This window comes from Cygnus atratus, chromosome 4, assembly GCF_013377495.2.
Source record: "Cygnus atratus isolate AKBS03 ecotype Queensland, Australia chromosome 4, CAtr_DNAZoo_HiC_assembly, whole genome shotgun sequence".
Classification (NCBI taxonomy): Eukaryota; Metazoa; Chordata; class Aves; order Anseriformes; family Anatidae; genus Cygnus; species Cygnus atratus.
Genome location: NC_066365.1, coordinates 63,475,144 through 63,498,622, shown reverse-complemented (window position 1 = coordinate 63,498,622; position 23,479 = coordinate 63,475,144). Strand labels below are relative to the sequence as shown.

The following is a 23,479-nucleotide window of genomic DNA, read 5'->3' as shown; positions in this document are numbered from 1 at the left end:
ACGTGTGTGTGTGTATATATTTACCTAGGAGACTTCTTTCATTTCCCATACTCTAGAAATGTTCATGGAATAATCAATATAGTTTAAACTTTGTCCTCTGCAAATATAATATCTGCTTTCAAAGACTTACACTAATCTACATTGTAAAGCAAAGGGCAAGACTTAGTCTTGGAGTGCCACCCTGATTAATGGCTTGATTGGCTTTTCTTCTTGTTAGTCAAGGGGAGTGGTAAACTTTGAATTGAACATTGGATTATCATAAAAATGTTGTATGTGTTTTATATTTGTAAGAGTGATTACAGAGTTGGCTAGCAGCCCTGAAGAGACAGGCCTCCAGAGCTACACCCAAGTAGTTGTACTTTAGACCTGAGAGGGCAAAGTTTAACAAGAATAAATACCTGTACTGCTTAACAGTGGAAAGGTATTTTCAGATATTAATATGAATAAATATGGCATGACTTCAAAGCTCACTGTCTATGTTTCTACAATCTCAACCAGAATGTGCATCAGCCTGTTTCTTTTATTATCTCTTCACTTTTTTCTGTTTGATTTTTTTGTTGTTCAGCACATTTTAAGAAAATACAGTGATGCATGTGTGGAAAGTAAATGCAGCTCCTGTAAAACAGAATTCACACTCAGAATGATAGCTTTAAGCATTGTGACCCTTGAATTTAGGGAATCTGTGACCAATAAATTTTACCTTTATTACTAGTGTGGATGTGATTTTTGTCTATTCCTGTAGTAGCTACCACACAGCTAGCTGCGCAGGCTCCAGGGTGAGGTACAATCATGCCATTCCTGCACAAAGCATATACATTTGGTTATACACACTGTCTGTGGGCCCCTTTGCACTTAGGGTCGAGGGCATGAGTACTGTAAGCTCATGCTTCAGCATATTCCCCATTCCTCCTCCTGATCCCATAGAGAACAAGGCATAAGGTCCTAATACTAACAGTGACCTGATGGTTCATACTCTACTTCTTGTTCTACAGAGATAAACCCATACAGAGGTAGGGAGTGAGAGGATGTGTCCTGCTTAGTTACAGGCAAGATAATGCTATCAAGTAGCATTACACATCTAAAAACATTCTCAGTTCTAACATCAGGTGTCAATACTGCTGTGGCATTCACAATTATACGCTTACGTCATATGCTGTATCGCCCCATTTGTGTGACCTGCTGCACGTAAGCTTGATGCATCCCTGTCTTCTTGCATTCAGCTGACTGACTGAAAAGGTAGTACCGACATGGCCACATACCCAGGCAGCATTTCTTCCTTTCCCAGCAAAAAGTTAGTAAACGTGGTGGACTCAGTCTGGGGCTCTAAGAAGGCAAAATTGAAGGTGGGACTGTACCAAGGTGGGAAGTTTTCTTGTGGGCCAAAATCTCTTAGGTCCAGATGGTTCCTACAGAGTTAGCAAGGAAATGGGATAGTAATAAGTGGCCAAGAATATACTGCCCCTCCTTACACAAAACACGCAGTACTCCTCTTTTCAAATTTTAATAGGAGCATCCTGGTACTTTAAGCCTGTTATTTTTTTGTATCCATCTCTTGCAAAAGATTCAACATTATTGCCACCAGAACATGTCTTCCTTTGTTGTATATTCTGGATCAGCAATGGACCATGCAGGCAACAACCCAGTAGCCAACAACTGATTTCCACTCAATCCACTAGGCTACAGCTGAATTCTTAAGTAAAACTTAACTGGAGTCTAAACTGAAGTTGAATCCTAACTTCTGGCCTTCCGAACTAGAAACTGATGAATAAACAAAAAAGGAAAGATGCAATTCAGAAAATATTTTATTGAGTACAATACCATTTCATTTTAAGCTTTCATCAAAGGTCTACTTTATAAAACAACACCAACAACCTCTCTGAGGTTGAATACAGCTTGGGCAGGTGCACAAGGAGCAGGAGAGAGAGGGGCAGCATCTTCAAATTTTCATGCAAGCAGCATAATATAGGATGTTTGCATCCAGACAGTACCTTGTCACAGTGCCCAAGTTTGCACCATCTCACCAGGAAAAATTAATGCATCTACATTTAAATTTTATAAAGGATTGTAATAATCAGTAGCAAGTTCAAATGTACAGGGTGTTGCCACTGAATGTTCAATGGATATACTCTAGCTCACAACAGGAAAATTAGGAGCTCATAAAGAACATATTGTAGTAAGCCCTGTGTGGAAACAAGATTAACTCTAAGATTAACTCTAACTCTGGAGAATGATGGCTAACAGGACAGCAGAACTAGTGTAGATAAGGAGAGCTGTAATTTTTACAGATGTACTAACATCTAACTTCTATTTTTAGCAGATGGAAGACCATAAAAGTTCCTGGGACTGGGGTTAATTCCATGACACACAAGGCTGGAACGAGGACTTGGCTTCATGTTTCCTGGAGGGAGACTAATTGAACAGTAGTCCATGAGCACTTTCCAGTTGCATGAAGCAGCTGCTCATCTCATAGAAAATAGCCTTCACTAGGGTACAAGTGTGTTAATATTTAAAAGAATGAAGCTGCTGCTTTCTAGAACATAGACCAGCTATTCTTTTTTCCAGTGTAAGTGTTGATTTTCAGTGATGGGAAAGCATAAGTGTGCTATAAAATTCAGGAACAGTCATAAGCAACCATTAAAATTTCCCCATATTGTTTAAATTCTTCTCTCAGACCTCTTTCTTTCATTATGAAGTATATGTACGTTCATCAACTGTAGAAAATTTTCAGGTTGACTATATTTCTGCACTTAATTCTGGATTTTTATGAGCTGGTCCCCACAGAATCTTTAAAAAACTGCCATGAAACTAGCATGGTACTGCCAAAGAATTTGAGGAGCAACTGTTATAGCATTAACTATAAAGGTAAGTGTACAGCTGTTAACATGTTTTATGATACAGAGCCTTCCATCATCCTTTGGCTGTGCATATCCCAACATGTGCAAGAAGTACCACTTTTTCAGGAAATAATTTTATAAAGCAGGATGGAACAATTTTCAAATTACAACAATATTTTCAGATGAGAAAAGAAATTAGACCACATTTTAAAGCAAGAAAAATAGAAATGTAAAGCTTAGCATATTCATTAGCAATTAGAGGAGAAAGTCCAGAATAGTCCAGAAAGACTGAAGTATTCAAATAATTCTGAAGGGTTTTGTTGAAATGAACTTCTTATTTATTAAAAAGACAACACATTCTCAAGAGAGCATCTTCTGCAGTGAAATAATTTAGTTTCTTCATATAGACACATCATACACAATGTTAACAACCATGAAAAACAATACAAAATGCTTTCAAATTTAACAAGTAGAAAAATATAACTAGTATATATGGCAATTGTGAATCTAATACTGTACAGAAGTATTTACGGATTTTTACAAATAAATTATAGCATAAATGCCCTTTTTAAAATTTCTAGATGTACACTGGAACATAGATTCTGAAGCTCACCACTAACTTGCAACTAATGAGTGCCAGTCAAATGTTCTGCCAACGAGCTCAAAAAATTTCTTGTTGGGTTCATGGAAGTATTCATGCAGTTTCTCGAGTAACCAGGTATCTACTTGTGGGTGCGCTCGTCCTTTTGACTCATGTAAACAACGCTCCCTCCCACTGTCCCTTAAGCAGTAGAAGCCTTTAGTTTTATTGAAATAAAAGTTTGAAGCATTTATCTGTGGTGATAATTTCAAAAATCTCTCTACCTTCTCTATTTCTGGAAATGGATCTTTGATTAGCTTATCCCCATCTACAATGTGGATATGATCAAGGGGAAAATACTTCAACCAGTTTTGCATGTGAATGTAGTATAAGCTTCTGTTTATTGCCTTGTAGTCCACATTGAGTTCACCATCTTTAATCAGGAATTGTTCAATGGATGGATACGGCTTGTGCTTCTGCATGTGGTTATAGAACACTTGGGTGTAATCTGACAGTACTCTCTCACTCGGGTCTCTTAAAATAAGGAGTAGTCTCATAGATTGGTTCATGTTATAAACTCTTTCAGGCACTTTAGGTGATGTGAAATACGCTGGAGTTTTTTCCACTGTGATCTGATGTGGATAAGAGAATGGCATTTGATTAATATACCACCGCAATCCATTTCTGTAATGATCTTCCCAGTCAAAGAAGTGAACTTCACTTTCTGCTGCTGCAATATCTGGATGAAGACTCAACATCTCTAACAAAGCTCTCGTTCCACCTTTTCTCACTCCAATAATGATAGTCTGTGGCAGCTGCCGGCATGATCCATTAGAATGAATGTTTTCCTTGAAGTCATTTTTTTGAGATGTTTTCTTTAAAAGCTCTCTCTGAACAGACTGAGCAGAAGTCTCAGCCTTTGAATTTATAGCCGGTCTGGAAGGCACTATCTGAGGTTGAACAATAAGCAACACAGCTCCCAGCAGAAAAGCTGCCATGACAGAAGTTCTTAGTCTGGTTTCACTCAAGCAGGTAATGGGGCATGGAGTGATTTCCACCGAGAACAACCTTTAAAATTTGTTTTTGTTTTGCTGAGTGGATGCGTATTTCTCAAACGGAAACTTTGCTGAGAGAAAAAAAAAAGAAGAGAGGCACATTATTTTATACTCTGATATATCACTACTAAAGCCACACTGCAAGTATCTTTTGATTTTCACAACTGAACAAACTTCTTTAGCTTTCCCAATTCTAGGCTCATAAATCATTGGATAGAATTAAATTCTTTAAAGACAGGCACATAAAATAATGCCACGAGAAAATGATTTCCAGTCACCAGGAGACATGAACATTCTGAATAATTTTTTTTTTGCACCCAAGATTCATTGAGGTAACTTTTATTATTTTTTTAAATCTGATTTCAGTGGAATTGAACCACTACTGCGAGAGATTTTTTTTTTTGTATTTGTTTTTAAATCTGCAAGAATAGGTCTATTTCAAGAATAGGTCTATTTTAGAAAGAAAACCTAAAAAGAAAAAGGTATGGGCTTGAACAAAATAGCTTCCTCAAAGATGGTCTTGTAGTCTCCTAAGGGATCACATGATGGCAATCTGAAAGTAAAGCCTCCTGGGGAAAAAAGGCTCACAATATATGAAGAGAACTTTCTACAAAAATGTGGCCTTCCCATAGAAGCTAAGATGAGCTCTTGGTGAGTAGTAGACCAAGGAAAAGGTGATTTTTTGTATGATTTTTAAGTGAAGCACTCGTTTGCTGTGCTTAGGGTCTCTGAGGAAAGTCAGGTGCTATGCACTCTGCTGCTGCTATAGTACTGCAGACTACAGTAGGACTGCATCAACAAAATGCAAAAAGAGCTGTGGTCCCAGTTCAAATACTTAGGAAAGAAGATACACAACGGATATTGCTGAAGATCATTTCCAGAGTCTGGCAGCAAGCTGCTGTGATGTAAACATCTTTACTCTTTATCAAAAGGCTACTAAATACTAAAACTAAAAAGATCTTCAAAAGCCACCTGGACATGGTCCTGGGCAACGTGCTCTAGGTGTCCGTGCTTGAGCAGGGGTGTTGGACCAGATGACCTTCAGAGATACCTTCCAGCCTTAACCATTCTGTGATTCTGTAAATTCAAGGTAAAGGTCAGGTTTCCTAACGCAATGTTCGAAATGAAATGGTAATGGCCTCACATATAGCAAACCTGTTAGATTGTCATGTTATGAGCTGGCTGTGTATACAAGCTCCATAAATTTGGAGGCTTTCTGAAGTCCTATAAGCTCAGCAGAGGCCGGTGTAAGTATGATTGTGGTATTGTCTAACACCATGTAGAACTAGAAGCCACAATGGCAGAGCATCTGACTGCTTTGCCTTACTAGGCTACTGTAATTATAACTTTAAGCTCAGAACAATGTGTACTGTAGTAACTACCAAGGGCTGAAATATGAGATTACGTACGAACAACCTGAGGAAATGCAAGGACTGGGTTTTGGAAATTCTCCAGAGAATCTGAAAAGATACTAATGACTTTTCCACAATAAGCTAAGTCCCTGTGTGACAAGGACTAATGATGTGTTTCCAAGTGATGTAGAAAGTTGTTTGATAGCTTTGCATTTACAGAGGTCATGACTTCATCCTGAATGAAGCAGGCTTGCTTCCTGATGTTTGCTACTGATTATTACTTTTCTGCTTTCCCTTTTCTAATCACTTTTAAAGGGCTGCAAGGCAGTGGTATTATTAGGAAGCAGAAATTAGGGTTGGGAGGAGAGGGAAGCAAAGGCCCATGATACACCTGAAATCAGAGCACATGCTTCTCCAGGTGCCTGCAGGCTTTGGGTTCATGACCATGCTCTGTACTGGACACAAAGTTGTGCCCTAGGCTGTTCTGTGATGTCTGATATGAGAAAACTTTGCAAAGGAATTTGTTGTTCTCCCATTTTTAGTCACTGCTAAGAGTTTTATCTGGTTGGAGGAGCTACATTTTGGCTGTCATTAATTTTCCACTCTTTCCCTGTCTTCATCATTCTCAACTAAATCTATTTCAGTTTCAAGAAGAAAATCTCACTAATGGTGTTGTGGAGGGGTGGACTGGGTGACAGACAATTCAGAATAGGTGCATCTGTGCTTCGTGCTGGATGTCCACATTGAGCTATGCTTCCACCATATTTAGAAGCAATGTGAGCATGTGGTTTAATTAGATCAGTGAATGATGGGCAGCTCAGAACATAAAAGCAACAAAACATCAACTCTTCCTGAATTTTAAGGTCACAGATTAAAGGAATAGCCACTTACTGCAGAGTATATTTTAAGAGTTACAAGCTCCATAAATAGTAAGCCTGAGTCGTTGTCCTAACACCTTAATGGAAAAGCATAATAGGATTTCAGTGAGGAACAGGTTGAATTGATGTTGAAAGGCGTTAAGTAAAAGCCTAATAGTAAGAACCCTTATTTCTTAGCAGTCAGATTGAAATATACTATGCTAGCAGCCAAGTTGCATGCTAGGCAGTCTTCCTCTGGAAAGATTAACTTAGAGCTACTAGTCTCGGATATTAATGACAACACACTGCTGGGAACACTTTTTTTTTTTTTTTTTAATTTTATAAGCTATGTACACCAATTCATTGGGATTGTTTGTTTTTAAATTCATAGTTTGCATAGTACTCAGCTGCCAACTTTTTTTATTCAAGCCTTCCCATGGCGGAGTACAGCATGGGAATGTTTGAGGGAAATAACACCAAAGGTTTCTTCTAACTGTAGCTCTACTCTTATTTTGGCTGGCATCACTCTTCAAAATCAGACTTGCAGGATATTACAGGTGTGGTACCAAGGGACTGACATCAGGTAGTCTTAACTGAAATACTTTGGGGGGGGAATATTATTTTCTAAGTAAACAAAACAACTGTCTTCAGTTGCAGCGTGAGTCCTCATAATAACATGGAAGTATCCTCTAATTCAGACATACAGAATTTGATTTTTTTCTTCCTCCCCAACTATTTGTTCAGGTGCATATCACGCATGTATCAGGATCTGTAGCATTTACTGTCTTTATGCACACCCAATGAACCATGTCAGTAATTATGCCATTCAAAGTACCTCCGTGCTATTGTTGCTTTACTTGCTAGCAATAAAGCTTTGTCTGCCATCTCTTTCTGTTCCTCTCATTTCTTTCAGACTGTGTAGGTCTGATACCTGGACCAATTATTGTGTTGTGTTAGACTAATGCAACACAATGGACATGAGTGTTCCTCTAAATTCAGCACAAAACATGTGTTGTGTAGGCAAAGTGGTGTCCAGGAATAAAACTGCATATAAATTGGTTGCTGTTCAGCTTTCTTCTCTTCTGCCCTCTTTAATGCTTTATGCAGATCTACAATTTGGTGGCTAGAATTACAGCAGTTTATATAAAATGATGCAAATGTGTATTCCAGAACTTTATAATTTGTGGGTCTGAAAAAACTGTTTCAACAATAATAAGCATGCACTGAAGATTTGATAGCAGCCACTCTGCCAAATTACTTTTCTGCTTTAAGAATTCTCTTCACTGCCTCCACAAGTCATGCAGAGCATACATGACTGCACTCAGTGACTTTGTATTCCAGATTAATACAGAAATTTAACTGACAGTCATTACTATTGTATTTGCTACAAGTAAACGAACAAGTTGGTAAAAGAAGCACAGTTTATGCTAAATGGCGTTTTGAAGATTACACCAAGACTGTTCAAAAAGTCTGATTGCTTTTTCTTAGTCTTTTTTTCAGCTTTCTCCAATTAATTAGCTAAATGTGCCATACTGTTTATTAAACAAGATTCAGTGTGGACATTGCCAATCAAATCAGCTTTCATTAAGGTTACAACCACTTCAAAAGTAATAGTAATTTAGAAATAATTGGAACCTTTTCTCACTAAATGCAGTATGAGGGGTACAGCTGTCATATTTCAATGACTTTTAAGTATATCACAGTGCTCTTTGAAAGATGTGTTGCTATTTTGTCTCTTCTGACCATCTCTCAACACACACACGCACAGCTGCTGCCAGGACACTGACTGCAAGAACTACTATATCCTTACCATTCACATGCAGGTGTCTTCACTTTCACTAAACAGAAGCTGTACCTTTTTATGGTCCTCCAGGGAGTGAGGAAGACCCCGGTAAGTTTCAGGCAATCTCACTTTCTCTCATTGCAGAGCTGAAGCCCTTTGCTGGGGGGATCTTTGCATAGACATCTACAAAAACCCAGTCTGGCCCAATTGAGAACTACAGGTCAGTTGCTAAGATTTGTCTCTAGAGGGAGATCAGAGCTGAAAACTGGAGGGAGAAATTTTGCTCTTCACACTATGCTTGGCACTGTACACGTGACAGAACCTCAGGACAGTTTGTGGGTTTTATTTTCCTTTACCCTAAAAGTGCACATTTGGGCACTCAGTAGTCAGACTAACATTACTGGTTAAAAGTAGTCAGATTGACATTGCTGGTTAAAAGCAGCTGTGAGGTACAACTCAGATCTACTGCACTGGCTTCTTATAACAGGAAAAAGAAATCCAAAATCGAGTTAACCAACCCTCCAAACAACCTCCTACACTGATGAAGAGTCAGTGAACTGAACATTTGTATTCAGGGTCACATTTAAAAAAAAAAAAACTGAACTAGATCAACTGAACTTGAAATTTGTCAAGTCATTGATACAAACAGTATATATTCCTACCCTCCCAGGATAGATGGTATGTGCCATAATATATATTCCTCAGTTGTTTATATGAGCTCTTTCAAGTGACATTTTGTCTCCAGTTAGCATAAAACACACGGCAATCACTTACAGCTTAGTCAAGAGCTTTTCCTGAACGGAAAAGGAGCAATTTTTTTTCCCCATTTGATCTAGTTTATAAAACAGCAAAATGCAGAAAATATTTCCAAGGAAAAAAATGTCTTTAACTATTAAACTGCCTCATAAATGTCCTCTTCATGAAGAAATGCTTCCCGTACTTACTCCACACTGTTGTCAAATCACATTTTAGGAAAGTTTTAAGCAACATCTGCCAATGAAATGTTTAAACATAGTTTCCATTAATTAACTATATGCAATTGCCTATTTTAGTAAGTGCTATAGAGAAAATTATAACAAGTCAAATAGCACTGTATACTACTGAAACCATAGATCTCTAGGTGCATAAACTATTGATCTCATTATATATTAAAAAAGCCAGCTGTGCATTAAGAGGGGAGGTGAAAAGATAAGAAATTGTATTAATCTGTATTAAAGTGCCTAAATGATACTGCCTAGCTACTTAGACTACATTTCATAAATTATATTAAAAAATACTGCTTAACCAGAAGAGATAAAACCATGGATTTAACTTTTATAGTCAGCATGTTATGAAATCTAATCATAATTTCAGTGTGGTTACGATGATATATCGTCTACTGGCTCTAAGACTTCAGAAATATTCCTAAACAATTCTCTAAATTTTGGTTAGGAGGACTTAGCAAGCTGAGAAAGGTTGACTTGGTAGGAAGTATTTTTGGCTGAGATCTGCTCTATTTCTGCACCTGCTGTGATAAATAGAGTTTATACAAATTAGCTAGGTCACTGGTTCATGCCTTCTAAAGGAGGAGTTCAGCTCCAGTGTGAGCAATAGCGTAGCAAATTTATAATAGACTGTAGTTATATATAACATGTACTCTTTTTTTTTTTTTTTTTTAAGGTCAGAAGGGACCACTGCAATGTTTCATGCCAGGAAATCATAGACATTTTTAGAAGAGAGAATACCTTACATTTCAGAGAACCTCTTGCAGGTAAAAGGAAAATGGGACAATACAGCAGAATAAAAATAAACCTGAGAAGCTCAGGATGCACAGATATTTTTTGTACTGAATGCTCGTATGGAATCCCCTTACTGCCTTCTTCTAGCAATTGCTTAATATCTTGCAGTACTCAAATGTCGTCCTTCATAAAGGGAGCGGGAAGTATACTGCATCAGTGCCTTCTCTGTACCCTCATGAACCCAAACATTAAATTCAAAATCTAGAAGTTTTCCCACTTCCCAAGCAAAATGGGTCACAATCTAACTGGGAAGCAGAGAGGTATTGCACAGTCAATAGAGTTGATTTGTAATTCATTGAAACCTTCCCCAGGAAATTAACCTGCGTGAAAGAATGGCTCTGTCGTATCTTGTTCCCCTTCCATACAAAGGCTCACCTGAACTGAATGGATTGAAAAAGGGAACACAGCATATTCAACAATCCCCCTTTCATTACCCCTGCCAAGCAACTTCTTACCACTCTCTGTCAACATGGGCCGTATCTCAAATGCAGCAAGTCATTGAAAGCAACAATAAAAACCAGAAGAATGAACAAACAAACCAACCTCTATGTAACCTTAGAGATCATACTCCAAGCTGATTTATGTCTGCCACCCTCCTGCTACTTGACTTCAGATTAATACTGGAGCAGAGTATTGGTGAGGTCGCCACTGCATTAGACTTAGCTAAACCAATCCATTTACTGAGTGAAGCACTGCGTGGTGACCTGGAGGGAACCCTGATGCTCTGGAGTGAGAAGTGAAGTGACCCAGCAGGATCTTCCATTTTGGGCTGCCCAAGGATATTCTCAGTTTTCTTGCGCTCTTTAATTACCAAAACTTCAGGGAAATGCATCAATTTGGGGTTCTGGGTAGCATTTCTGGAAGAGGGGAGGGAGAGATCCCAGGCTAGTCAAAAAACATTTCTGTCTTCCTCTCTGTATCTACACATGCATGTATTCTTATGCATTGGAAAACTGTTTTTCATTTACTCTGCTTTTCCGTAAAGTCTGTGTAATAACATGGTTAATTTGGAACAACCAAGGTAGCATCCTCAAAAGGAGTGGACATGGCTCAGAGCCAGGCAATTCTAGGGTCAGAATTTGCTCTGTTAAATTAGTGCCTTTCCACTGCAGCAGCTGGCTTTGCTTCACATGTGTAATCTGCTGCCAACCGGAGGCATTCATTTAACGATGTAATATCAAAAACCTCTGCATTTTCCAAAAAAAGAGGGAGGAAAAAAGAAAGGTGGGTGCGGACAGGGTGGATAGGAAAGAGCTAACTGAAGCTGATGTTAGTAGCTGCACTCTTACTGAAAGGTGCTCATTTCTGAGCAATGTGGGAAATACACTTGTTCAAGAGCGCAAGAAATGCTGGCAAATAAAATATAGTAATAATTTATAATTTGCATATTAAGTTTGAAAGGCAGTTTTAGCAAGACAATTTATGGGCATATACTGAACTGAACCTGTTCTACTAAGGGTTCCTCTTGCCAAATACACTGCAGAGGCTTGCAGTGGGAGTGGGCAATGAATGGCTCTTCCGTGCCAGAAGGATGGTCCCTGCAGGCACCCCATCCCCATGCCATTTAAGCCTGGTATTTATGAGACTTCCCAGATATTTAATTATTTTTTGCTCCCCAGTATCCGAAAAGGAAGTCTAGGAACAGGGAAAGCCTTGAACTCATTGCACTAACAGAGAGGAAGGAGTCATACACTTTAATTCCCAGTCAGCTGAGGTGATTGAATTGCCTGTACCTAGCTGGGTGCCCTTCCCTAATCTTTTGTATGACTAAAAGACAAGTCCAAACCAATACAATGCCCTGCCAGAACTCCTGCCTCCTCCTGGCATCCTTTCACCCCCCAAAGACTTGAACCTCTCACAGCCTTAACCCTGAAAAACACACAGAGAACTACAGTGCCCCCATGCCTGCCCTGTGCTAGTCCAGGCAGTTTGCCTATTCCAGGCAAAACAAGGGTGAGCTCGAGTTCACGTCTGTGCCCTCCAGCCTTGCGCAGCTTGTCAGGCTACAGCCGAGCACACTGCACCTGGCCAACTTCGGCACTCAGCATGGGAGCAGATCAAAGATGTTCGGGGGAGCTTTTGCAAGTTGCTCTGCTGTCAGGTAGGAGCCCTGCGCTCCGCCACGCCACTTCCACACCCTGCCATTCTGGCTTTGCATGCCCTTGTCATTTAGCTACATGAAAAACAAGGCAGTAAGGAAAGAGAGTGCCTAGGGGGCCAAATCCGGATGGATCTGCAATTCAGGCCCTGCTGACCGCTTCCCCCACTTTCTCCCCATTCTTTATTTTTTTTTTTGTCCTCCCTCCCCACGACAAGCGAAACCTGCCGTCTCCTGACTCAGTGAACAAGTGCAAGCACCGCGGTGCTGCAAACGGGGCAGGTTTCTCCGCGCCGCTCCCCGGGAGCAGGTGCCGCGGGCAGCTCAGCCCCGGCAGCGGCCAACCCCCGGGTGCCAGCGACCGGACACCCCCCCGGGGGGCACCGCTCCCCAATTCCCCCACCACCCCGAAACCGGCGCCCCCATCTCCCCATGTTCCCCGGGGCAGCTCCGGCCGCTCTCCGCGGGACCCCCCCCAGCGCATCACTCACCGCGGGGGCGCGGAGCCGTGGAGCAGAGCCCTCCGCGCCATGCCATGGGCGCCCGTGGGTGCCGGTACCGGAGGAGGAGGCGGTGGCGGAGCCGTGGGAAGCGCTCCCGGTGCCGGCGGGGCGGGCAGTGCAACGAGCGCCCGCTGCCGCCCGCTCCCCTCCGCTCCTCCAGCGAGCAGCGCCCGGCGCCAGCCCGTTTGTACGGCCCCCGCTCCGCCCCGCCGCCGCGTCAGGCACGGCACCGCCCCCGGCCCCAAAACAGGGCTCCGGCCCCAAACACGGGCCTGGTCGCGGTGCCGGCTCTCTCCCGGCCGCGCTCCCCTCGCCGCCAGGCGCCGCCGGTCCCCTCGGGGCCAGATCCGGCGCCCTGGTGGCGGGGTGCGGGGAGCAGGAGCAGCGCGGGGGGGCGTGTGTGTGCACGGATCGGCACCCAGCGCACTGCCGTGTGCGGGGATGGGCTCGGGGGATGCGGCACCGGGGGAGTACCTCGCCGCGGAAAGCACCCCCCCGACTGTCTCCTTCCGTAATCGTAAAAATAACACCGGTATATATACGGAATAATACCTCCCTGTCCGCTTTCGGTTTTATTTACTTCGCGCATACCTCCTGAATGTTTTTCTGGGCTTCACAAGGTGGCTTTGATTTTATTTACTTATTTATTTATTTATTTCCATTGAAATGCTTTTTGTGTAGCTAGAACGTAAAGCAGGATGGATGTCTTGAACGTAAGAAATGTGGCTTCCTAAGGGCAGTGGAAAAAATGCTTTCCAGGGATTTATGTAAAGTCATAGGGTTAATCCACTGAAATAGGTCTCTATTTGCCAAAATGTGATACATATATATTTTTCAAGTCAACATACGTTAGAAGTATCATTATCATGCTGCATCTCTGTCCATTTATTCAGCAGACAAACTCTCTTGAAATTTACTGGTAATAAAAAGACAAAAAAAAAAAAAATAATCTGGTGGGGGAGCTCATTTCTCAGTTGATTTTGGTCACTTTAGCTCCCCGCCCTCCTAAGGGGTTTCATGCAGGCTGGCAGTTGGATCTCCTGTAGGAAAGTGGTGGGCTCTTCCTAACGATGCTCAACTTGTACTGCTTGTACGATGCTCAACTTGTACTGCTTGTACGCAGGGCTCGGGGCGGTTTGCCCAACGAGGTAACTTGCATAATAATGGCTCAGCACTCCCCTAACGTGCTTGGATGGCAGCCCAGAATCTCTCTGCAGCCGAGGGTCAGTATAAGATTCCCTGATTTACACTTTTTAAAAAACGTTTTCTGTTCCAAACTCTTGCTCCTGTTCTGGAGTTTTACTACCGTAGCTTTCCTTTGCAAAGAGTGGCCGCTTGTTCACTGGCGTGGCTGGAGAGCTGTTCCCTGATGGCACGTCATTTTATTGATTCAGGGGTTGATGTTTAAAGTTCCGTCTGTGTTGGTGGAGCTGTTTGCACAGGCGTTGCAGGGCTGGGCTCACGCTGCACGTGTGTGCCAGGCAGGAGGCTGGCAAGAGCCGGACCTCCGCATCTGAGAGGGCTCATAAGGGTACCTAAGTTAGTGGGTGAGGAAGTTTAAATTGCCTCTCCTATCTCTGCTTAAAGTGGGCTAATGGCCCACTTTTTGCAGGATACCATGACCATTGGCTGTGATGTGTTTGCTCTTTGCGCACTCCTTGAGTTGTGGTCAGTGGAAATGTCAGGTCACACAAGCTTTCCGCACCAAAAACCAACTTAGTGCACTACTGCTATGTAAAAATTGCATCATGTGGATTTTCTTAAATCCTTTTCCTTCAGTCTTAGTGTGTAGTGGTATTGTAACAGGAGTCACGGCAATCAGTCAGCGGAACTCTGTTTTCTAATTCTGACTCTGACTGAGGAATGCAGAACAAAGGTGCTGTGTTTATTTAAAGTATCACCAGCAATTTCAAATGGATTAAAGGACGTAGGCATGCGTGGGGAGCTATTTTATTTATAACTGTTTGTCTGCCTCAGCCCTGAATAGGCATACTTTTGTAGGGCCAAATTAATTAGTAAAATAAACAAGTGAAAATCTGAGGAATAAAAATCGCTCAGTTCTGTTTGTTATCTCTAAACAGAATTTTGTCAAAGGTTTTCAGGAAACAAGTACAAGGAAAGATAGGATACTATAACTATGAATTTCTTTTATTCAATGTTTTTTGCATATTTAGCAGTTAAGATATTTCCTGTATTTCAGCTTCCTCAATCATTTCAGTGTAATTTCTTTAACAGCAATAGACATTTGCAAATACTGAACTTCTAATTTTTAATATGTAAAGAGAATATTTCACTACTGTGTTTATTACCAAATAAACAAACAAAAAAACCCCACCACCAACAGTAATAGTCTTTTTATTTGTATTTTAATATATTCCTTTATGTTTCAGTATAAACATGAGAGTTTGAGAGTCCAGTAGAGAAACAGTAGAGAAATTTCATTTGAGATTAGCTTTGCTGATTAACTGTGCTATTTATGGCATGATAGCGTGTTTTGGTCTTCTTGCAGGCAGGTGAAATCCAAGATGCTTAGGGACTGTTCAACAGCTCCAGCACATGATTCAGTCATAAAGGATCACTGTTTCTTCCATGTGATCTCTAGATCAGATACTGTGATATCTATTTCATATTTAATATTCAGTCTTGATATAGGAGAATCAAAAGGTGAAAAAAAATCACCATTTCTTTAGGTAGTTTGTTCCAATTGTGAACCGTCTTCAGTATCAACAACAGAAAGTATCTTCACCTTTTAATTTGGCAGTATCTAACTGTAGCTCCAAGACACTGCTTTATATTATCACCTTCCTAGGTAGATTAAAGATATATTTTGCCCCCAAATGTACTTTCTTATTCTAATTAAGTACCTTCTCAGTATATTTTTTTTTGGGGGGGGGGGCAGAGGATAAGCTAAAGAAAGGGATCTCTTACAGCATCTCACTGAAAGGCATTTTGTCTAGGCACAAGTAACTTCAGTTTAAATTTTTTTTCTTCACCTTTCACAGATTTTCATGAGTGCAATACTGATCCTTAACATTCATATTGGAAACATTTTCACAATGCTTTGATAAGGAACCCCAATAGCCAATATGGTTTCAAGATCTATCAGTTCCCCAGCTGTTAGGCTATTTCAAGTGCCCTTGACATATAGTCCTTACTTTTTCAATTCAAATGTTCTGGTTACTAGATCTGATGCTTTATGAAAGTCTTGATCTGTTCTGACTGCATATTTCTCTTTATCAAGAAACGTTGCAATTTCCTCAAAGCAGAATTGTTTAACGTGATGGTGGCAGTGTCTCTTCAACTGTGAGAAAACTGGTAGAAGTGATACAGTAACTATACATGTGCTGTATTTTTATTCTGTTGATTGAATAATGACTAATCTAGAAAAAGGAAATGAGAATTCTTAAAGCCAAAAGAATAAGAAAGGAAATTAAAATTATCAGTGCAATGTTGCCAATATTCATTTATGCTTCCCTCGTTAGTCTGAAAAGGAGGATAGTGAAAAATGGGGCCTCTGATGATACCGAAATTCCATTATATCCTGGATGACTGGCATGTGTCATACACTGTAAAGAAAGAGGTGTTCTGCCCATGCAATAAATGAAACAGGAGCCTGCTTAGAGAAAACAATTCTGAGATACCCACTCATTCAGAGCCAGGGTCAGAAAATCTGGGGACAGGGCTGGAGACAGGAAGGCACCAGGCTTCCCTGAGCAGATGTGGGATGCCTCTGCAGCGGCGAAGGAGGAGGTGATGACTCACGGGAAGCAATGCAGCTTCCAGGAGGGGCTGCAGCGCGGATGGACCTGGAGGTGTGCTTTGCAGCTGGCTTAACAGCTCTGGGACCCGCTGAAGCTGATTCAAACACAGCCTGGATAGCAATGGATTCGTGTTGCTGTAAGCACCAGTGAGTGAACTCCTCAACCGGGTTTGAAAAGTTTCTTTCAAACCCTGTGCCACCACTCCACTGTTTGTCACAGTGTTTTGGAAATGCAGAGGTGGAAGACAGCTGAAGAAGAAAGCATAGGCATGAAAATTACTTAATTGAGCAATACTTAAAGCTTTCTCTGTGTGGTCTCCATTGGTGCTGCCTGTTACATAACAAAGTGTACATTTGTCAGATCGAAGGAATGCAGTTATGACTTAAGCAATTTAAGACAATTCAAGCTCACGGATTTCTAGGTTTGTCACTGGGAAACACTCAGGGGAAGGCAGGAAGGAAGTAGTGTAATACAGGAAGATAAGGGAATTCAGAGGATGAGTTGTAAAATACATTTAAACAGATATATATTCTAAAGTTATTTTAAATTTAGGAAATAACAGATATGTTAATTCAGGTCTAAAATGTCAAGAAGATGGGTCGAATTCAGGGCTAAAATGAAGAAATGACATTGAGACATCTAGACATGAGAAATGCACCATTTTGGTGTGAAAAGCAAAGGGCATGAAAAGCAAAGGAAAGTATGGAACAATGTTGTATATGGTTGGGAGTGTGAGGTTATAAGCCAGCCCTTTCTCAGTTGAAATACATTTACATTTTTCCCCTTTCCTACCATTTTTCATTTTCCGTTATCCCCAGGGGCAAGAACTTATGAGGTTTTGAGGTTGGATATGACAGCGTTGCTTGCTGTATAGGTGCATTTCTGAAACCTAGGTGGAAGGGAACTCTTAAAGTGAAAAGGGAAAAGGAATGGTAATTCAGTGATAATATTGAATTTTCCAGTGAAATAAATAAAGGATTAGTTTGAAGATTCCACATAGCACAGCTGAGAATTTGATTTGAAATGGTCTCTCTTAAACACGCAGTAATGCCATTGCCTGCTAATACATTTTCTCTAGACAGAATATTCTCAAGTTTGTACTTCAAGCTCCAGGAGACGAGGACTGTGGAGCACTGAGGTTTATACTGCTGTAAGTAAGAGGCCTGCCAAAATCCTGTCTTTCAATATAAACATATAAGACCCATCTTTTCCTTTCCATAACTGAAGTGCTGCTTGTAATAAGAAACAGGGATTATTACTTAGTGATGCAAGACTACAGATGATGGCTTCTACACGATCTGAAGAATTTTTGGTTTAACAAAGTAAAGGGAAAATAAAAGATTAGTAGTAAATTGACAATGGATGAGATCCAAGTTCCAGAAGACGTGTCAGACTTATTACAGCTCTGCAAGCAATTAAGCCTTTGCCTTTGAGAATGTACCCCTTTAAGGTATGGAATTGCTATATAAAAAGAAAGAGGATAGATACACAGTGATAATTGGTACAGGGTAGTCTGTGTGGGTGACAAGAGCTCAGGGCAAGAGAGGCAGTGGTGAGCGTGGAGTAGTTGCTGCAGTGCAGATTTTCCCATCTTTCTGTTCAGGGTGACATCTCAAGGCAAGCAGAGCCTCGTAAGGACAGCAGGGCTTACAGGTGCTGAAGAGAGCCGGTCTGTCCTTCCCCCTCCCCATCTTTGTGGTGCCAGACACATTTTTCTGGGTGTCTTGAATTTGCCAAAGCAGCAGAAAATGACCAGTGCCACCAGCAAAGAGAACTATATCCTGCTGCTTTCATTCTTCACTGAGGCTTTGCCCCAGCTAGATTCTGCACAAGACAGCGTGTGGCCGAGAGCTGGAGAGAAAGGGTTAGGATCCCTGTTTTCAGCAGTGCCTAACCATGTCAAAATGTCAATGTCAAAAAACCTCTTGTGCTATTTAGATTTATTATATGTTCAGCCTGAGAGACATACGTTTTTCTAGTCACAGCCATGTTCAAATATAAGGAAAGAGCTAAGTGGTCTCAAAAAGACAAGTTAATTCTTTACTCAGTCTTCTGGCTACTCTCAGTTAGGAACACCTGGCCTTGAATTATATTAAGAGTAAGATTTTAATGCTCTTCAGAATTACAGTGTTACGCTATTTCCATCTCAGTTTTTAGAGTGTTACTGTGATTGAGAATAGTGTTCTGCATTTGTGCTGTCCCCTTTTGTTTTCCTGTACCTGCCACCTGCTGGAATATATTTTATTAGAATTTTTTCTTTTTGTATAATTTCTGCTTGCTTTAGAAGCAAATCCCTGTCACGCCAATGTTGTATGATCTGTGAGAACTTAATGGTAATAGGAAAGAACTAATCTGCATATTCTAATTGAAGCATACTCTACTGTTTTTCTTGCTTAGGTGAAGGAAAGGATTCCAGCTGAATGTTTTCTCTGTGACTCAAATACAAACCTGCATAAGGTAGGTTATTTCTTCTACCTGTTTCTTCTAGTATTTCTTTTATTGTTAAGGGCTAGACTTTGCCTAGCCTCCAGTGTGTGACATGGGTAGGGCACAGAGAGCAGAAAACTGTGCCACAGTTGTCTAGGAGCCTGATAGCACCGTGGTTATGAAGGCACTTTGCTCCCCGTTGAATTGTCTGGGATGTCTGCCAGCTTTAAAGGGACTAAAAGTGAGTAAGGAGATGGCCCACATTCCTTTCACACAGTTAGCAGGAGGTGAAGCATACTGTGTGTTTTCATAAGCGCTGGGGAGCGATGGGACACTTTCTAGCCATCCTTTCCCTATGCAGCAGGATGTGTTACCTGCTCAGGACCAAGGCAGGGACCGAGTGTGCAGTCATCTGTCCCCTGGGTTAACACTACGGGGAAAAAAATTTTGTGTGTGGCCTCTGCTTATTTCAAATAGAACATAACGTCACTAGATGGACTGGAAGCTTAAAGCAAGCTGTGATTGCTCTTAACACTAAAAATCATTTAAGGTGTTGCAATAGCTACAGCACAGCAGAGGTATGGTTACCTTAGATGCAAAGAACATGCCCAGGCACCTGTATGCTTTGTAGTCTTTATCAGACACTGTTCAAGGTTGAATGCTTTCACCTAGCAGATTATATCAAGCATAACTGTGTTCCTTTAAGGACACTGTTGTGTGTAAAAGACTTTTTTTTCCTTTCTTTTTTTCTGTGATGGTCTCTAACCCTTAAGGCTCAACTCTGCCACTCTGATTCAGATCGTTACCTAAGTTTGCAAGGGATTCCACAGAAATCAACTGACCTTGCAGAGAAAGATATGTTCAACAGAGAAGAAGAAAGCTTGATCCAGGCTCTTATTAAATACAACTCGTATATAACGTAGGCTGGTCTATCATTGCATATAGCTAGCTGCCTCTAACATCATTAGGATTTCCAGGCACAGACCAATGGGGTTATGAGTTCCAGATATAGAGTGAAGTCCGAGGAAATTACATGACCCAAGTTGCAGACATAAGACAAGTTCTGTGTAAAATATTTATTGCTCCAAATTATCGTTGTAAGGGTAATAAAATGAAGCCGTATTTGTAAGTTTCACAGTGATATATTTTTATGAGTTTAGAACTGCTGTTTGTATAAATTCAATAGAAAAGCTGTTTGGACTTGTTTCAAATTTCTTTTGCTACAGGGGAAGAACATTTATTCCCTATTTCACTTGTTAGAAAGAATGAAAAGCAAATCTTTTATCTGCTTACTAGAAACTACAGCTTTAATGAAACTCATTACCTTTCTCAGTATGGCTGTTTGAGTTGTATAGAGATGGAATCATGTTTCCTAGATATTGAGGGACAGGGCTGACACCAGCTCTTTGCAGCCCTTTTTAGAAGGTACAAACTAAAAATGGTTAGACAGATTCAGCTGAAATATCTACCCAAATCATATAGTCACATCAGAATACTTCAGCTGAGAATAGCTTTTGCTGGAGATTGAAGGAAACCAATTTGTTTGTGAAATCCTGCCTAGAGATTCCTAAGTTTCTGGGCTTGATTCTTTTGCTAGTTACTTAGCATTCTGGGGGCTGGTTGCGTTTGTGGGGTCCCTAGGTCATCCTGTCTCCCTGGTTGCAAGAGTGTCCACTAGCAGCCCTCAGACTTGTTTAATGCTGAACAGAAACAAACAAACAAACAACAACAACAGAAAACCACCACCACCAAAATTTTGCAATATCAAAATCAACAGAAAAATCGTGTGACCATTATCTGCTTAGCCATAGCGCAATGTGTCTTTCATAGGGCCACCCTGACTGAAAGGCAGCTGGACTGGACTGACTGAAAGAAGTTTTATTATATCCTTAGGACTGGCATCACTGCAAAGTTCCTTTATAGAGTTGGGGAGGAACCCCAAACCACTACCTTTTCATACTCACTGTTAGAGTAACACTTGGTTGTTCTGGTCTCATTCAGGTCTTGTTCTGATTCCGCATTTCAATGTGCTTCGGGTTGCAAAGGTGGTAATGCCTTTAGAGTGTGCACTGGCTGTATAAGGAGTCAGTGTTCCTGGGATCGTTGTTGGAGATGTCCCAAAGTTTTTCGAGAAGCCATATCTTATAAGCTGGTAATTTTTTTTCAGTGACAGAACAGAAAGTTGATTGCAACTTCATCCTTAAGGAGAAAAGGTAACATGTCTGAATTTCTTTCTTTTTTTTGTTCTTTTGTTTTGTTTTTGTCTTTAATTACAGATTTGATCTAGTGTTGTACTGATTAAAAACATAAAATGTTAAAAATGTCATTTAATACAACAGTAACCCAGAGCTTTTCTTGAAGACTGTCTTCCTGCCCCACAGTTTTTGTCCATGCTTCTCTGGCAGTGATATGTTTCATTATGATGACCAGTACAGAAAAAAAGGGGAAAGAAATACATTTTCAGTATTTTTTGAATGAATAAGTTGTTTTTTTTGGGTGTTCCCTACCACTACCCAAGGAAAAATGGATTGTTTTGTCTCTCCATCTTTTCCTCCTCCCTACTTCTCTCCCTTAATGAGAGATGTGTTTGATAGATTGCATTTATTACTGGATTGACTTCTCAAATAGCTGTGTATATATGAATAATAACTGGTTTGCTCCAAGGCAGTGTTTCATAAAAACTGTCAGTTTTAAAATTCAACCCCCTTTTTAGGCTCATGTATCTCTGTGTAAACACCTTTTTTACCTCTCCTTCCACCCCCTTTTTCTCCACTGCAGGTAAGATAGCAGCATCCCAATTCATCTAGTTCAGTAAAATGAGAAGTAACCAGAATTACAAGCTGTAAGTGCTACACCAGGGAGGGAATAGCTAAATAGCTTTAATTGTGGGCACTGTTCTGCTACTGTTTGGCAGAGTCATCATAAGCCTGCTTTAGCAGCTACCAGCAATTAAAGGTATCTATGGCTAACTAATAAAAACTTTTATCTCTCTCTTAACACAGTTACAGACTCACAGTTAGAAAAACTGTGTTAGAATAATTGTTTCATCTGCTTTTATGCTCCAGTTTTGTAGCCCAAATTAAGAAACTCATTTTGTCCTTACATTGCAACAAAGCCATAGTAAAGGTGAGATGTAGTCATTTCTCTGCCATGGGTTCATATATTTCTATCCTTTATTATAGATTCTTCCTCCTTTATTGTAGGAAACATTTCTGTCACATTAGTCAGTCATGTTTCTCTGTTAAAAACACATTTAGACATTTTTTCAACAGAGGAGTCTTTCATGCTTAAAAATTCGTTATTAGGACTGGTAGGTCTTTACCCACAGAGTTAAAACCTACTTCCATTTCCCACTTAGAAAGTCTGAGATTTTGTAAAACATAGATCTAATTACTTACTTCTAATTCCTCACAAGAATAGATTTTAGTGTTTAAATTTGCTAGGCTGGTGTTTCTGTCTGTGTATACTTGTATATACTGGAGTATATTTCATTACTAAAATATGCCTAGCTAATATATTTGTATATAAATATTTGTACATATGAATATTTACATTTTATGTAAATATCCACATAGTGGATAATGCAGCTTTCTAGCTTCATTTTTTAAACGTTTTTTTTCTTTCTTTTTGTTACAAAGATGAAATCTCATTTGTTTAAAATGTTAGCATAAAATAATTCTTCCTGTTTGTGAACATCAGCTCACACAGTCTTTGCTCTAAATCAAATGAAGAGAAATGTAAGCAAAAATGAACTGGAGTTAATTAAAGGGTATTTTTAAGCAGTCTCACTATAAAAAACTATTAAAAAATAGACTCCATTAATGAGCTGCAGCTTGATTAGAAAGTCTCTTTAAACCCCTGGCCTGTTCTCAGTTCTCTGGGAGAACAGCAAAAAGAATTGTGCGGTTTTATTGTGTAGAACTCATTAATGAAAGAGTGCTAATGCACACTGGCTACCCTGGTAAACTGTCTTATATAAGCCTGATTCAACTAGACAAATGACCTGTTTTTAAAAAGAGATGGAAACGTTTGCAGTAAACCTCTGGGCAGACAGATGTGCAGAGGGGATATAGCTACTACAGAAAAGATGTTCATTCAAATTCTTCAGACACAGAAGGTCAAACATGCTTAGTTAAAAGTCAAAAGAAAATCAGTATTTGGGACTAAATACTTTTCTGAATGCGTAGGCTAAATGCCTCAGCCACGCTCTTGAGATGTCAGTGGACTCTGGGCAGCATTGTTCCCTCTCTCCTGGAGAGGAGCAGAAGTAATCTATGCTGACTACTCCTGATGTTTTTCTTGCCCTTCATGTGCCTGGAAATGATTTCCAGGTTTAGCTCCATCACCTTCCCAGGGATCAAGGTAAGGCTGAGTGGCCTGCAGTTCCCCAGGTCCTCATTCTTGCCTTTCTTGAAGATAGGAGTGACACCTGTTTTCCTTCAGTCTTCGGG

The 23,479-nt window shown here is 40.4% G+C and overlaps 1 protein-coding gene across 1 annotated transcript; it reads right to left on the bottom strand.

Moving 5' to 3' along the window:
• Positions 1 to 2,686: 2,686 nt before the first annotated feature.
• HS3ST1 (heparan sulfate-glucosamine 3-sulfotransferase 1) lies at positions 2,687 to 13,038 on the bottom strand. Its single transcript, XM_035547309.2, has 2 exons — positions 12,829 to 13,038; positions 2,687 to 4,540 (listed from the first exon to the last, which is right to left on the bottom strand). The coding sequence occupies exon 2, from the start codon at positions 4,410 to 4,412 to the stop codon at positions 3,450 to 3,452; it is 963 nt and encodes a 320-aa protein (XP_035403202.1). The 5' UTR covers positions 4,413 to 4,540; positions 12,829 to 13,038; the 3' UTR covers positions 2,687 to 3,449.
• Positions 13,039 to 23,479: the final 10,441 nt, after the last annotated feature.